Genomic DNA, 15,347 nt, shown 5'->3' with positions numbered 1-15,347 from the left:
ATTTTCAGCGTTGATAATTTGGAGAATATGTGGTTCTGGAATAGTTAACGTTTCCTTTGTGAATGAACCAAATGTAGTTGCAAGAATAAGTTGCCAGGTTTAGTTTAAACCCAGTTCCTTGTGTATGATCATCAAAGAAAAAATCGCTTTTCCTGCGCGCACACAGTAGGTGACAACAGTGGCAGCTTTAGGCTCTTTGAGCAATGTGTTGGCATGGGAGGATAAGACTTTTTGTGGGAAAAGCTGTTTACAAAAGTACTTCTTTAGGTGGAGTGGAGGAACTAGTTTCTGTAGAAGCTCTTGTATTCTGTATTCTGTATATTCATGTACCTCTTGTATTCTGTATAGATAGATAGCAATTTGGCAGTCCACAGTCTGTTGTCTAAAACCAGATTTCCTGTATATTCAAGAAGACCTTATTGAGATTTAGACCACAGAAAGCAATGTTTAATTTCTGATACTGGAACTACCCTCAGGAGCAAGAAAGAAGAAGAAAATGTCGTCTTCAGTAGAAGAAAATGTTTGTGCCTCACTTATATTTCCTTCTGTAAAATGCCCCAGAATCTTGTAAAAATCCATTCCAGAAGGTTCAGTGTGGAATGAATTGAGGCTTCAAAGTTATGGAAAAATTTGTTAAGTTTTCAGCAAAATAAATGACAATTTCAAAATATTATCCAAAATAGATCATAAGCAAAGAGATCTTTGAGGGTTACACGCTCAAGTAGAAGATGAGGACTTCCCATTTTTAATGAAGTAAGTAATTAAGTGTTAGAAGATGAAACAAGGGATACTGCAGCCAGATTCAGAAACTGCTGCTTGTAAACACCAATGGAAAACCAGACATAAAGTGTACAATTCTGCTAACTCAGTAAGATTCCTTTATGGTCAGAGCAGAAAAATGATGCCTAGACATGATTCATCTCACCTGAAGATGGACATCTAAAATAGATTAGAGGTTAGATGAGATGAATCTCGACAAGGGTAATAAATACACCAGAATAAAATTTCTATTTATGTGTACTCAAATATATTTTGTTCTCAAATGGAGTTTATCTTGGTTGTACTTTTGACTTACCATCAAAAGTCTTGTTCAGAAGGAACTGTTTCTTGAGCAGATTTAAATATGGTTGTCTCTTGTATGGTTTTCAGATTTTTTTCTTGTTACTAAACTCAGTGAAGTGTTTTTTTTTTTTTCCACAATTAACTGTCCAATGCACAGTCATCACAAATAGTAAAATACTCTTTTAAAATGTTGATTGTGTCAAATTTTAAGAGGTTATAATACCCTTCTCTTTTGGCAGTCTCTTCTAGTGAGCTGGATGATTTACGTGCTGGGCAATTAAATGTGTGTTTATAGGCTCTTTAATCAGTTTTATTATAAATTAAACAGAGCACGTGTAAATGGCCTCTTTGTTCCTGTTTTCAGTAAAGACTTCACTTACTTTTTCCTAACTTAGCAGATGCAATGTAAATCTGTAGTTTAGTGTTGCAGCCACATAGTACAGAAGCTCAATTAGGTATTAGGACACTGCTCTATGAAACATGGTGTTGTATGAAGCCTTTAATGTAACACAAATAGGTTTGAAACAAAAATATGCGTCTGTCTTTTGGGTTACATAGTAATTTTTACAATTTTTGTTGCATTTTGGTACAACTCCATGGGTTAGTTAAGTGCATACATAATTTTAATCAAACAAGCAATTACATTTATTTTGTTGGTTCTTTATAATATATATATGGTAGTTGTCTATTCCTGGAGTTGAGTTTTCAGATCATTCTCAACTTCCATGTTACAAGACAAATGATAAACTAGAAGAGCTGGAAATTGTGCTGCTCAGTAATTGCATCTTATAAAAACTGTTCAACAGTTTGAGGGGAATTATTCGTGTTTTTTTGTTCGGGGATTGTTGCAGTAGTGTTTTTTTTTTTTTTTTTTTTCTGTCCCTGTCCCCAGTTGTAAAAAACTTGTTTTGAGGTTGGTTTATGCTTGAAGTCAGAGTTTTAACCTTCCTAGCAAGAGATCTATGATTACCTGCTGTATTTGTCATTTTAAGGAGATGTGCATCAGTTCTCATTCTTCATAAGTTTATTATGAACATCTTATTTTTCAACAACTTGAAGGAAGTGATCAAATCACTATCCTCTCTTCGACCTGCTGGTTGCAGTGCGAGATGAATGGTCTGTGCTGTGCTGTTGGTGAGGAAGATTGTGAATGATTGCTGTTGGAAAGATGTCTTTATTAATAATGGCTATAGAGCCTTCTCTGAGGTTGTTCAAATACCAAATGAGTTCTGTCTAGTAGCTGGCTTTACAAAGGATACAGTTATTTATTGCATGCTGTGTATGTGCTTATTAACCCAAGTAATGCCTTGCATGGAGCACTTGCAAATCGCCTTTCAGGCTGTAACACAACATCTTAGGGTTTAATTGACTTTGCTGTATTTTTCTACCTCAGTAACTTTGCCTAAATGGACTTATTGTAAGTTCATTTTTTTTTTGTTTCCTTTGCCATTTTACTGTAACCATTTTTAAAAGAACAAACTTTTACAGAATGATTTTCTCTTTAAGATGAAAAACAAATGTCAAATGCAGATGAAATGTGCTTTTACACTTGAATAATTCAAAATACATTTCATCATAAAGAAAAAGTTACTATCTGAATTATATATTTGGTTTAAATTTATGCAAGCAAGCAGGACTATTCATCTTCAGCATACTGTAGTCAAAGGGGCTTCACATATTTTTAATTTTGTTTATGTCAAAAAAAATTGCAGGACCACAGATCTTACTATAATTTAGTAGTGTGGGTTTTTAGTTGGCTGTCTTTGAAGAACACAATGTCTGTGTGTTGTGGTATCCCTCTTTCCAAAACAAGTATTTTAAATATCATTAAATAATAACTGTACCATACTACATATAAATGTTATATGCAGTATCATTTTTCACTGTGTTTTCCTGAAACTGCATGACTTCATGTATTGTTATTTCAGGAATTCAGAAAAACTGCTACAATCTCTCTGTGTTCAATCTGGAAATGGTGTATTCACTAGTGCTGGACTACTTCACAGTGCTAAACTTACCAAAATATCAACTAAAATGGGGGTAAGAGGGGACAAAACTTGGTGCAAGTCACACCGTTCAGATGTATTCATATATATCAAAGGAGTACAAAAAGCCAGTTCCAAAATAAAGGTGAATTTCTGGTGTCTCTTCAATGTTTGAATACTTGCCCTTGCCTTTGAACTCAAGTAGGACTTGTGGTTTTATGCAGTACGTTAATTTAGGTCATTGCCTTTAGAACTGCCGTAAAACGCTAAAATGAAAGGACTGACTATTTTTAATATTTCTTTCCTGTAGCAGTAGGGGTTCTACCTAAAAGTGTCTTTAACATAAGGATTACAAAGTGAGGAATGATCTGGTTTTAGGACATTATGTCTCTGTTTTCCTACATCTGTGGAAGTTCCTTTTTTGCATACTGTTCTGCAGGGTTTTGAGAAAGTGTCAACATTATTTGTTCCTTTCTTCTAGCCCTGGACCGTCATTCCAGCCATTCTTGGTGCTGCATTATGGAGAAGTTGGTCGTACTGACTGCTTATAGTTTAGTTTTTGAGCTCAATAGTAATTATTTCTGTTTAATTCTGGGATTTTTAAACTCGATGAATTAAAGTTCTTTTGAGTGCTTGTGAGACCTTGCCTTTTGATCATCAATTTCTGATTTATAAGCAGTGCAAGACCAAGCACTGGGAGAGTGCTAAAGTCTTTGGTGTTGGAGGAAGTTTAATTTGGAAAGGATTTCTCAAGTGAAAAATGACTGAATTTTTTATAGACTAGAGCTCTAGAGGGTAGGAGGCAATTGAAGTGTACGTGTTTTATTGGCTTAGAAAACGCTCAGCAGCAGTTTAAATTGCCTGTTGTAGGCCAATAATGGTCTTCTATCACCTGATAACTTTGATTTGTAGTCTCTGTACATACTGTCTTTATAAAGACTGTTTTTTCACTTCTAGTCTTTATACATGCATTATGCTCATATATTGAGTTTTACCAGAACATTTCTATAAATATAGAACTCATCTGAATGACTAGCTGAAATCTTGGATATCCTTCTGTCAGGCAAGTTAAGCAGGGATGGGTGTGGGGAAATTCTTCTGCAGTTGAACAGTAAACAGGTAATTTTTCTACACTTTTAAAATAATCTAAGCTTTCTCATGCTTCTCTTATTAAAGTAACTATTTGCACATAATTTTTTTTTTCAGAGTTGAACATAAATTTTTGATTTTTTTTCTGGATGATTGTTGATTAACCAGTAATGATAAGAATCACAAATCATGTGGGGGGAAAAAAAGTCAAAAATGAGTAATAAGAATTGGCTACAGAGCTTTTATAGTGAAAAGTGTTGTGATTTCGAGTACTTAAGATCATCAGCCAGCTAGCTGTCTACGATGAATTCAGTGTGTGCAGAGTTGAACTCATTAAGTGCCATTAGTTAAACTCATTAAGTTTTTATGTTCACCTGAAAGATATTTCTTCCAATCCTTCATGTAGAACTCCTTCTCCCAGTGGCAATTACTTCAGCATTTTGTAACCTTTCCCAGTTAAGCTGTACATGCTGCTCTCCCCTTTCCTCCATCATCAGTTGCTTGCATAAAGCTGTGTGATGTTTTGTGATAATTAACCTCTGTGTATAAATGTATATTTCATTATATATAGTACAAATATGTTGGCTGTTCTAGAGGGGAACTAAAGAACTTGTAATTGGAGGAGGAAGTTTAGATTTTCTTTAGACAGGCACTTTTAATGTCTGGATCTCTGTTCGTAGCTAAACAGTACAAGAAAATCAAATGTGATGCTTTTTTTCTCTCCAGTAAGTTACAGAAAAAGTTTGTCAGCAGTCTAAATGTCAGCACGAGAAGGTGGTTCACAAATCAAAGTCTCATTTTCAGTGGCTGGTTGTCCATTTTTGTGATGTTAAATAGAACATGAATCTGTGTTCAAAAAGATATTTAGGGTTACCTGCAGTTAGTATACTGCCCAACAGTTTTGGCCCAAATCTGGTAAAAACTATATCTCCTAAATCCGATCCTGTATTTCAATTATAACTGAAAGGAATCTCTGTTTCACATCCTTGCAATGTAGTGAAGAAATACTGTTCCTGTTTCACAGGTGTAAAGCTGAAGCACAAAGGGTAAGAGTCCAGTGAGATCAGTTAATGGAGTCATAGAATGGTTTAGGTTGGAAAGGACCTTAAAGATCATCTAGTTCCAGCCGCACTATGCTTCATGAGAAAGAGACCTTCCCCAGCTTCCCAGTGTAGGCCTCCTTTAGTTACTGGAAGGCTGCTAAGATATCTTAATTCTTATATTCTTAATGCTTGGCACATACCAACACATTTATGAGGCCTTCATGTTTATGTGTTTGGTGTCTAGTGAGTATGGGTAATTAATGCATGAATCAAACCTCATGGCTAATTTCAAGAGATTCTATAAAGTGCTGGATGAATTTCCGTAGCAGGGGAAACTCTGCAGCACAAACTATTGGTCTGGTGGCAATTGGTCCATGGCTACACCTGCCTTCTTACTATGACCAAAAAATCATGATTACAGATTTTCTGCCCTGTGTGAGTAAGGATCAAGCAGGTGGTACTTCCCGTTTTGCATATCATAAAAGATGGATTCGCTCAGAAAGCTGAGCACTGCTGGTGTTTAGTTTAGGTGTTTGGATCGAAGTGAATGCTAAATTACTTTGTGAAAAGAAGAAAATTGAAAAAATAGTGCAAATTATACAAAATACAAGAAGAAAAAATCGTGTCTGACAAGTGTTATCAGAAAAGAAAATGTTCTCCTGGCTATTTTTCAGTCAGTTACATCAACAATTGTGAGTCAGTAGAAGTGGAATTGGCATTGTTTCCCTGAAAGTCATTTAGAAAACAAACACATACACCTACCTCACAATTTTATAGATTTTATATCTCAATTTCTTAACCATTTTGTTTTTTAAAAGGATACGGTATTGCGGCTTTGTAATCTGTAAAACTAAGAATTGTGTTGTGAGGAGATGTTCACAGAACATGTTTTCATTGGATATGTTCTGAGAACAACACAGAGACCCTCTGAATCTAATGGACAAGTTACCTTGGGGCTATTTATCTGCAGCAAGCAAAGTCTAAAGGACTAAGTAGATCTTTAATTTCCTGTAGTTCAACTTAACAGCATTTGGTTAATAGCTTAAGTTTCATTTGTTTTGTTTTGTAAAACTTTACTTAGAATTGTTTTTGTCGGGGTGCGGAGAGATCATGTTTTCTTTTGATTAAAATGACAAACTGAAATGCAGAACTTCAATTTTGTTAAAGAAAAACTTAACATTTTGCTTTTTAAAAAGAAAAAACATGAGAAGAAAGATAGCAAATGATTGATGAGGAGAAAAATTGACATATTTCTGGCCATTTAGTAATGTTTTCCAGTGAAATTAATCTTTGGGATTAGATTGGCTATAATAAAATTTTAAGTAGTACTCAAAATAAATTGGATACACTGATATGGCATACCAGGCATTCAAAAAATTAGCCTAGCACTTTTCAGAAGCCAAAGGAGATAATTGGTATGTTGGTGGTGGTGAGGGAAGGTAACACTTACAAAACAGAACCCAAGAGCCTTCTTAGATGCAACACTGAAAATGTTAAAAGTAGAACTCCCCCATTCCATTTGTGCCCTGGAATCTGCAACTGTTCGCAATATAAGGAATGAATGCTGTGGCGACTTTGATACCTGTTCAGTTTGAATATCTTATAACTATGCGTCAAATTCAATGATGTAAATGATAAATGTAGAGTTGTTGATAGAAATGAAGTTTTAGCTTTAAAGGGGTCTGCCACATTAAAAAATTCTATAGTGTATGGTACAGACAGTTAAAGAGAGCTGAAGGAAAACTTTTTTCTTTAAATTATTAATATTTTGGAAGATCACCTCTGGAAAGAAGATTTGTTTATCTTACATGATTATTTTATACGAATGTTCAGGACATACCAAGGAATTGCATCATATTTCTGTTCTTGAGGGTTTTATTCAAGGACTTCTACTGCACTGCTTGACTGCCCCCATGATTTGAACTGCTTAGGTTCCTTCTCTTCATGTTTATGTGACAATACCGGCCATTTAGGTAGAAAATCAGGAACGAGGCATACATTTTAACTGTGTTTTGGCAGAGACTGCATATATTCTGGAAACCCACATGTGTAATGTATTTGCAATATTAAATGTCATAGCAACAATTGCATTATATTTCATATATAGATTCTTTTGGTGTAGATTCTGTTGCTTTTATGTTATTTAAGTATATTTATTGCTACCATTACAAAGTATTGTTTGGCAATACTTCAGATTTGCCTTTATCAACAGTTAAAACAAGATTTTGTAGTAATGATTATTTAATTACATGTACTTGAAGTAAGGTGTAGTAGTTCAATTTTAAAAATCTTTTTGAAAATTTGATTCAGGAGAGTGTGACATCTTTTGGTTCAATATCTGTGTTATGTTTGTATGATGTTTTTCTTTGTGCGAACCATGACCTGTCCAAGTCCTGGCTTTTCTCATACTTCTACAGTTAAGATCTCCAGGATATGATGTCCTGAAATAGTTAAGTAACATGAAAGATACTTAAAAACTATATATTAACAGATTGAAATGAAGTGCTTTGAGGTTATTTATAAAATATAGAACATCACCCACAATGTGTCTGTCACAGATGGAAAAAATGAATGTATTGACAAGTGTGTAGTCCATTGAATAAGTTTATAGACATAAAATCCTACCCACAAGTGCTAGAAATTAAGTTTGTCTCCAGTACTGGATGTGAATTAGCTTAAACAGAAGCATAAGTCCCATTAGGCAGATGAGTCTTTATTGCCTGTGTATCAGAAGAAAGTCATTTACTTTGTTTTTCTGAGAATATTCCTGAACCATTAGCCAGACAGCATGGTGCAGTTCTATCTTATGCTTTTGGTAGGAATGAATATATACCACACTTTCCTTTCAAAATGAATGTACTAAAGAAACTTGCCACGTACAATCAGATTTCAGAAGAACCGGAGCTTGGTTTGCAGTCTGCTTCCGGACTCCTAAGTGTACAGGCTTTTTCATGTCTTAATGGTACTATGCATATTTAGACTGGCTGTTTTCATTAAGTCCTAAGAAAAAACAGAGACTGAAGTGATTTTCTGTGTACTTAGAGAGATACCTGCACTGCTTAGCTTTTCAAAGTACATGGCATGGCTCTATTTGAGGACAGGTTTTTATTCTTGCAGTAGCTCACAAAATTCAGAGAAGCTCTAGGGGCCAATTGAACACTTAAGTTCTTCACATCGTAAGTGAAGGAAGAAAATGCTTATAATCTAAAATATCAAAGGTGGATGATGACTTTAATTCTGCACTTGCCATTTGTTGTTGCACCTTACTATGTTGGTGTTGGTCGTGTCCTATAGATAAATATTCCTATACTAGTAGACTGTGTGTTGTCTACCTAATGAGCCTCTGTTTTTTGTTTCTCATTTTGCAGTAGAAGTTATTGATGGAGTAGCCAAGCCGAGATTTAGGTTTCCATATGAATGTGAATCATTGTCGTGTCTTTACACTTTACTGTTCTTCCAAGAAATACATAATTTTAATAACAAATACAGTGCAAGTTAAATTTCTGAAAACACTGTTGTTTCAGTCACATGCATGTACACAGATTGTTCTATTCATTCAAATGGACTTGGGAAATGATTATGTAGTATGTAGTAACTTTATTGTGCTGTAGCATTATATATCACTTCATGAGTGGGTGTAACTAGTCAACAAACATCAATTCTAATAGTATGATTGGTGTTAACAATACAGATAATGTAGTGGTTGAGAGCAAGAGGTGAAAAAGAAATAAATATAGTAGGTAGTATTGTTTCATAACGATTTCTGTTTTGCGGGTGTATTCAGAATACAAATTGGATAGGATTTTTAATTGCTAAGGCTGGTTAAGTGTAAAATTAATTTTAATGTGGCTTAAGTGAAGTTAACTTTGATATAGTTGAGAAGCAATTTAAAAACCTCACTGGTTATTTACATTTTGGTTTCAAGTTTATAATCACATTTTATTAAAGTTCTTTGATACTACTCCTAAGACTGCCTCCTTAAAACAAATTCAAATGCTGATGTTAAGGGAAGATACTTATTTTACTGACACTGCAGTATGAAATATAAATGGATAACTGCTGATTATTAAGTACTTTTTGAGTGTGTGTGTGTATATATAAATGTACAATGTCTCTTTTAAACATAGCACAAGAAGTACACAGAGAAAAACATTGTGAGTAATAAGTGTTTTGTCCCATCTACCTTTTGACAGGAGAATTAGATGACAGAGAACAGGCAAAGCTGGAAGTAAAAGTATGGGATCCAGATAGCCCCCTTACTGACCGTCAGATTGACCAGTTTTTAGTTGTAGCACGGTAAGATTAAAATCCTCTAATAAAAAAAAAAATTCCTTTTCCTTTTTCTACTGACTATTTATTCCCCTATATCGTGTTACTCAATTTGTTTACCATTTTGTGAGCCCTTCTGTTTCCCACGGTTAGCTAAAAGAGAGAATCAGACCATAACCTTCTGCATATTTACTGAGTTTACCAGTACAGAAGAGAGAGAAAAAGAGTTATACTAGACTGCCTGTATTTCAGGCTACAGTAGAACTTGATATTTTAAATGTAGATATCATTCTGTTTTCCCATCAGGGTAAACAAAATAAGATTTCAGTGGTAATATTTCAGTCTTGTACTATAGTGTTTGGAATTTCATAATGTAATATAAAGTAGAAATGAAGATGATGTAAACAAATGAAATGGATGTAGAACTTGCCAGATTTGCATATAAGTTGACTAATATGCAGTGCAGTTATTTCAAATGAACATTGAAATTAAAGCTGTGAAGTGATGCATTTCATTAGTAAAAAGAAAATCTGGTCAGTTCAATTTTATAAATTAACATGTGATTATGCATACTTATTGAGGAACATCAAAGCCCTTGGAATTCATAAATACCTTTTAAAATAATTTCTCCACTTTACAGAATTTAGAAAGTTTTAATGTTTTTACTGAAGAACAACTCTATGCTCGTAAAATAAAGCATGTTTTTCTCATCCTCTAATTCATAGTTAAAAATATAGCACAAAGTTACTGTTCTACCTTTAAAAAAAAAAAAAAAAAAGGTGCTGGCAGCAAACTGTTAATTAAGGTTAATGGAGGGATGTTACCCTGAGTCATTCCATCTTTTTTTTTTTTTCCCTCTAACCTGGTTGCAGAGCATAGTGTCAAATCTTATTAGGCAAATATTCTATTCATGTTGTTTCCAATTTTTGTTCTTTATTCCTTTTCCCATTTGAAAAAAACATTTCAAGAAGGAGCTGGGGGGGGAGAAGGAGGGAGAAATTGCTTTATATTTTCCAGCTTATGTGTACGGTGAAATGGGTTGCTGACTGATTGTCTTACTCTTCCAGTTTTGATTGACTCATAGGCTATTCTGAGTTGAAAGGGACCCACAAGGATCATGGAGACCAACTCCTAGGTCCACAAAAGTCCTGATTTTTGGGTGGTCCTGTGTCTGAGAGTATTGCCCAAATGCTTCTTGAACCTCTGGCAGACTTGCTTCAGTGAAGCCTGTCCCAGTGCCTGACTCCCCTCTGGGTGCAGAACCTTTCCCTAACACCCAGCCTGACCCTCCCCTGTCCCAGCTCCATGCCGTTCCCTCGGGTCCTGTTGCTGTCCCCAGAGAGCAGAGCTCAGCACCTGCCCCTCTGCTCCACTCGTGAGGGAGCTGCAGGCTGCCATGAGGCCTCCCCTCAGCCTGCTCTGCTCTGGGCTGGGCAAACCAAGGGGCCTCAGCCGCTCCTCATTCATCTTTCCCTCTAGGCCACCATCTTAGTTCTCTTTTTGACACTCTAATAGTTTTATGTCCTTCTTGCATTGTTGGGCCCCAAACTGCACGTAGTGCTTGAGGGGAGGCTGGACCAGCACAGAGCAGAGCTGGACAGTCCCTTCTCTGGACTGGTTAGCAGTGCTGTGCTTGATGCACCCCAGGGTACGGTTAGTCCTCCTGGCTGCCGGGGCACACTGTTAACTCCCATTCAACTTGACGTCAATCAGAATCCCTAGATTCCTTTCTTTGGGGCTGTTCTCCAGTCTCTTGTCCCCCAACTTGTACGTAAATCTAGGGTTAGCCTTTCCCTGGTGCAGAATCTGGCACTTACTCTTTTTAAATTTCATGCAATTGGTGATTGCCTAGCCCTTTAGTCTGTTAAGATCGCTCTACAAGGCCCCTCTACCCTTGACAGATTCAACAGCTGTTCCTAATTTAGTGTTATCTGCAAACTTACTTAGTATGCATTCAAGTCCTGTGTCTAGATCACTTGTAAAAACACTGAAGAGAACTGGCCCCAAAACAGAGCCCTGGGAAACCCCACCAGTGGCTGGCTGCTGGCCTGATGCAATCCCATTTCCTATAAACCTGACCCATCAGGCAGTTGTTCACCCATTGTATTGTGTACTTGTCTAACTGTACGCTGGAAATTTTGTCCAGAAGGATACTGTGAGAAACAGTATTGAAAGCTTTGTAGAAATCCCAAAAGATTACATCTACTGGCTTCTGTTGGTCAATGGTAGATCTGGTAGATGGTAGATCTTGGTAAATGTTGATCCAGCTATGTTTCTTTCTCCCTCACTTAGTAGCGCTGTGTCCTTTTTATATAGTAAAAGTTGCCTGCCTCTTTTGAATTTCCAATCAAGCCAAAGGGGTGTAAGTGTGATCATGCATCTTTTCAGAAGATTACAATGCCTGGTGGGTGCTCCACAGAACATAACACAGAAAATAGGACTACTTTTAATACCAGCAATATCTGCGTGTGTATGGGCAGACAACACAGAATGCCTTCAAAATACTGTGTGCAAAGATGAAGAGTTATAAAACTGATTATGTGCATCTTTGAAGAGTTCATTTATTGCCTTCACATCCTTCAATCTCCCGTACTGCAACTACACTGGGGAGTTTAAGAAGTATACTGTGAAGCTGAAAATCTTTCCAGAAGAGAACGTTGGTACCACAGAGCAGTCTACTGGGAAGTGATAGAGAATAAATGACTGAATTTTTCTTGAAAAAACAACTCTTCTTCCCCTTATCTAAGACATCCTGTGCAGTGCTGTGCACGTCCTGATCAAGACTGCATTCATTTAAAAGCTGATAAATTTCTGTTCACAGGGTCTCTGTTATGGTTAGAATGGGTCCTGGCCATACCAAGATTCTGTGATAGGTCAATCACTAATGCTGACCAACACCTTATTAGAGATTGTCACTTTATTGATGGTCTTCCACAAACCTCCACTCATCTTTGCTACTTTTCAACAGACAAACTCTTTCCAAGCTCCTATATACTTATTTTCACAGGCTGCAAGAGCAGATTTTTGTTGCACTAAGTAGTTCCCTGACAGACTTCCACTGATTTTTGGAGCAACAATTCTCCTATGACAATTGTGGCAGGTTTTAATTCAGTATGTTTTATACTTGTAGGCAAAAGCTTTTATTATACTGTACCAGTAAAAGCTACTTGAGTAACAGAGTTAATATTATGATTTGATAAACTGTGCTTACAGACTCAGATCTCTACTGTGTACTGACTGCAATTATCTGGGCATTGGCTGTGCCTGCTGGGTTTCCAATAAGAATGTTATTTCTATTACTTAGAAGTTGTTTGATTTTTGCAAATTTAAAATTCTGGTATTAAGAAATTTCCTCAAATGTTTTCCTATATGTAATTTTGTTTAAGTGGGTATATGCAACGTGTATATGACATTTTAAAAGCCCTTTTGAATGTTAAATCAGGGGCATTGAGTATTTCTTCTCATTTTTTTTCAGTCTACTTTGATTGAAGAAAGAGTTGCTTTTGAACTTACAGGCATCAGCTTTTTCAGCCACCCAAGCACGCTTTGTTCTTTAAGAGGTGGTTCTTTTTCTATTTGTGTTGCACATTTGCAAGAACACTTAGATTTGGCTTTGACCACTTATTCTGACAGGATTTGAGTACTGTATCAGGAGTAAAAGGCCTTTTATCCTATGTTTATATGCTTGGTCAGTCCCTGGTCCTGTCTCTTTGGTCGTTAAATACTAGCATGCAATAATCTGCTGGATATAAAGAAAAAAAACATGCATGTCCTTTCCAGAAATCAGAGGCAGCAGCGTCAGAAAAATCTACAGAGCTTTTGCAAAGTCTAAGAGTACTTGTCAGGAAAGATCCTTAACCTCAAGCTCTCTGATGACTCTTACTTGATCTTGTGGATTTAAAAATCTTGAAAGTACAACAGTGCTGCTGCTGAAGCATAATTTGGACAAGGGCTCTTGCTTGAAGTAGCAAAAGCAACTGTTAGAAGCTGGAGGCATCAAAATGATGTGTTCTGGTTTTGAGTTGTTTTTTGGGTAACACACTGTCACAGTTATACTCTGGCAATGAGAATTCTAACACCTTTTTCCACTCCATTCAAATAAGATAAAACTTTAATAACCAATTTTTATCCTGTCATATGTATTGACAACAGTTCTTTTGTGTCTACTGGCTTCAAAGAACAGGATCCAAGAAGCTGCAACAGCCATTTATAGATCTGTCTACATTAGCAAATAGTACAGTCCAGTGGAAATCTATTTGTAGAATAAAATGTTTGGTGCTCACAAACCAGCATTTACAGTACTGTGCACATCTTGAGCAGTTTTATTTTGAGGCTACCTCCAGTCTGGTCCTGTGGACTACTAGTATGTGAAACTAGTGTTTAACAGAAATCCAGTTTGTGTGCTCCAGGATAATTTTGATGTTGGACAGAGTGCAGTAGTGTAGATGCTGGAGATGCTCACTTTGAAATTCCAATCCTAATTTGAACTTGAACACTAATATAAATGCACAGTCTTCTCCAATCATCTCTCTCAGTCATTCCTAATATACACAGAATACTGAATTACCTTGTGAAAACTCCATAATATTCCATGGTATTAGGAAATAGACACTTTCCTATTGTGTATATGTTTTTTGTTTGTTTATTTTGTCAAGGAGTTGAAAAGGGTCCTGAGCAGACTCAAGTTTAGGAGGAATTTTAGGTTCCAGTCTGGACAGATGCCAAGAGCTGTAGATCTGGACATCCCAGCTCCCAGCATCCCCCCCCCCCCCCTTTTTTTTTTTCATTTTCGTTTACTTTGTCTGTTAATTTGGTCTACAACTCATTACATGGTAAGTTCTTGGTACCTCCTAATTCTGTTTAGTTTCACCACATCATGAAGTATATGTTAGGTCAACAGCTTAGTTCTTTTATTCTGCTTTATCTAATTAGGTCATTGACATAGTCTTCCAGAAGGAACACATCTCTAAACCAAGCTGTTTTCCAGAAGGACACTTCTGGTCCTAGCTAATTTCTTACTCAAACAGTATTTAGAAGACTAATTAAAACACCCTTAAAAACATTTGATCTCTACCTCAAAATTTAATTATTTTATTTCTTTGACATGAAAATGTCATTTAATATCTCTGGCTAATCTAAAATATTTTCCTGCATTTTCATGCTTGCTTAATTTTTGATGTAGAATCAGAGAAGAATGGAAATTTGTGTTTAGTCATTTGTATTAGATCTTGATCCTTCCAGTGTTGTTTCCGCTTTTCCATTTTCTCCAAGACAGTGACTATATTAATTTTCTGTTGGTTACTATTGATTTAATTGTAAATGTTCATAGTATATGGAGATGTATTTATTACACAATTCGTCTTACAACGAGGAAGGGAATACAATGCAGCTTCAATTAGTAATGTTTACTCACATTCAGGAAAAGAAATAAATCTTCAACAGAGGACGATAAGTAAAAACTTACTTTTAATTTGTATTTTTATCTAAAAGTGTGCTGAAATAATCTTCTCTGTTACTGCTCTTGCAAGATGATTCAACATAATTAGCGGCAGCTCACAAGATTCCCCAAGCTCATCAATGAAAATAAATACATAAAAAGTCATTGGTTTGAAAGCTTCAATATTGATGTGCTTCAGGAATCTTTTTAGGAGATGAGAAGTAAGAGGAATTGGAGTTGATTAAAGAGGTAAAGAAATTTAATGGCTGAATTGCAACATAAAATTGTGGTAAAGATGGTGAAAAATCTTGATGCTGGTGCAGCACTGGTAAGACTAGAATTCACCTTGTTAACAGCGAGGCAAATTATAACATTTAATGGTAAACAGATGGTTTTAAAATTAAAAAATATGTTCACATCAAGTGTACTAGGAGTATGAAAAATACTGTGTTTCTACCTGTC

The 15,347-nt window shown here is 35.9% G+C and overlaps 1 protein-coding gene across 4 annotated transcripts in view; it reads left to right on the top strand.

Annotated features, from left to right (window-relative positions):
• MTA3 (metastasis associated 1 family member 3) overlaps nucleotides 1-15,347 on the top strand; it is a 139,719-nt gene that overhangs the window by 43,972 nt on the left and 80,400 nt on the right. For all 4 annotated transcript variants that reach the window (XM_040551300.1, XM_040551301.1, XM_040551302.1 and 1 more), the window contains exon 7: nucleotides 9,373-9,475. In XM_040551300.1, coding sequence (XP_040407234.1) covers nucleotides 9,373-9,475 — 103 coding nt within the window. The remainder of the gene's footprint in view (nucleotides 1-9,372; nucleotides 9,476-15,347) is intronic.

The sequence above is a fragment of the Cygnus olor genome, chromosome 3 (assembly GCF_009769625.2).
Source record: "Cygnus olor isolate bCygOlo1 chromosome 3, bCygOlo1.pri.v2, whole genome shotgun sequence".
NCBI classification, from domain to species: domain Eukaryota; kingdom Metazoa; phylum Chordata; class Aves; order Anseriformes; family Anatidae; genus Cygnus; species Cygnus olor.
This window is presented reverse-complemented; position numbering and strand designations above follow the sequence as displayed.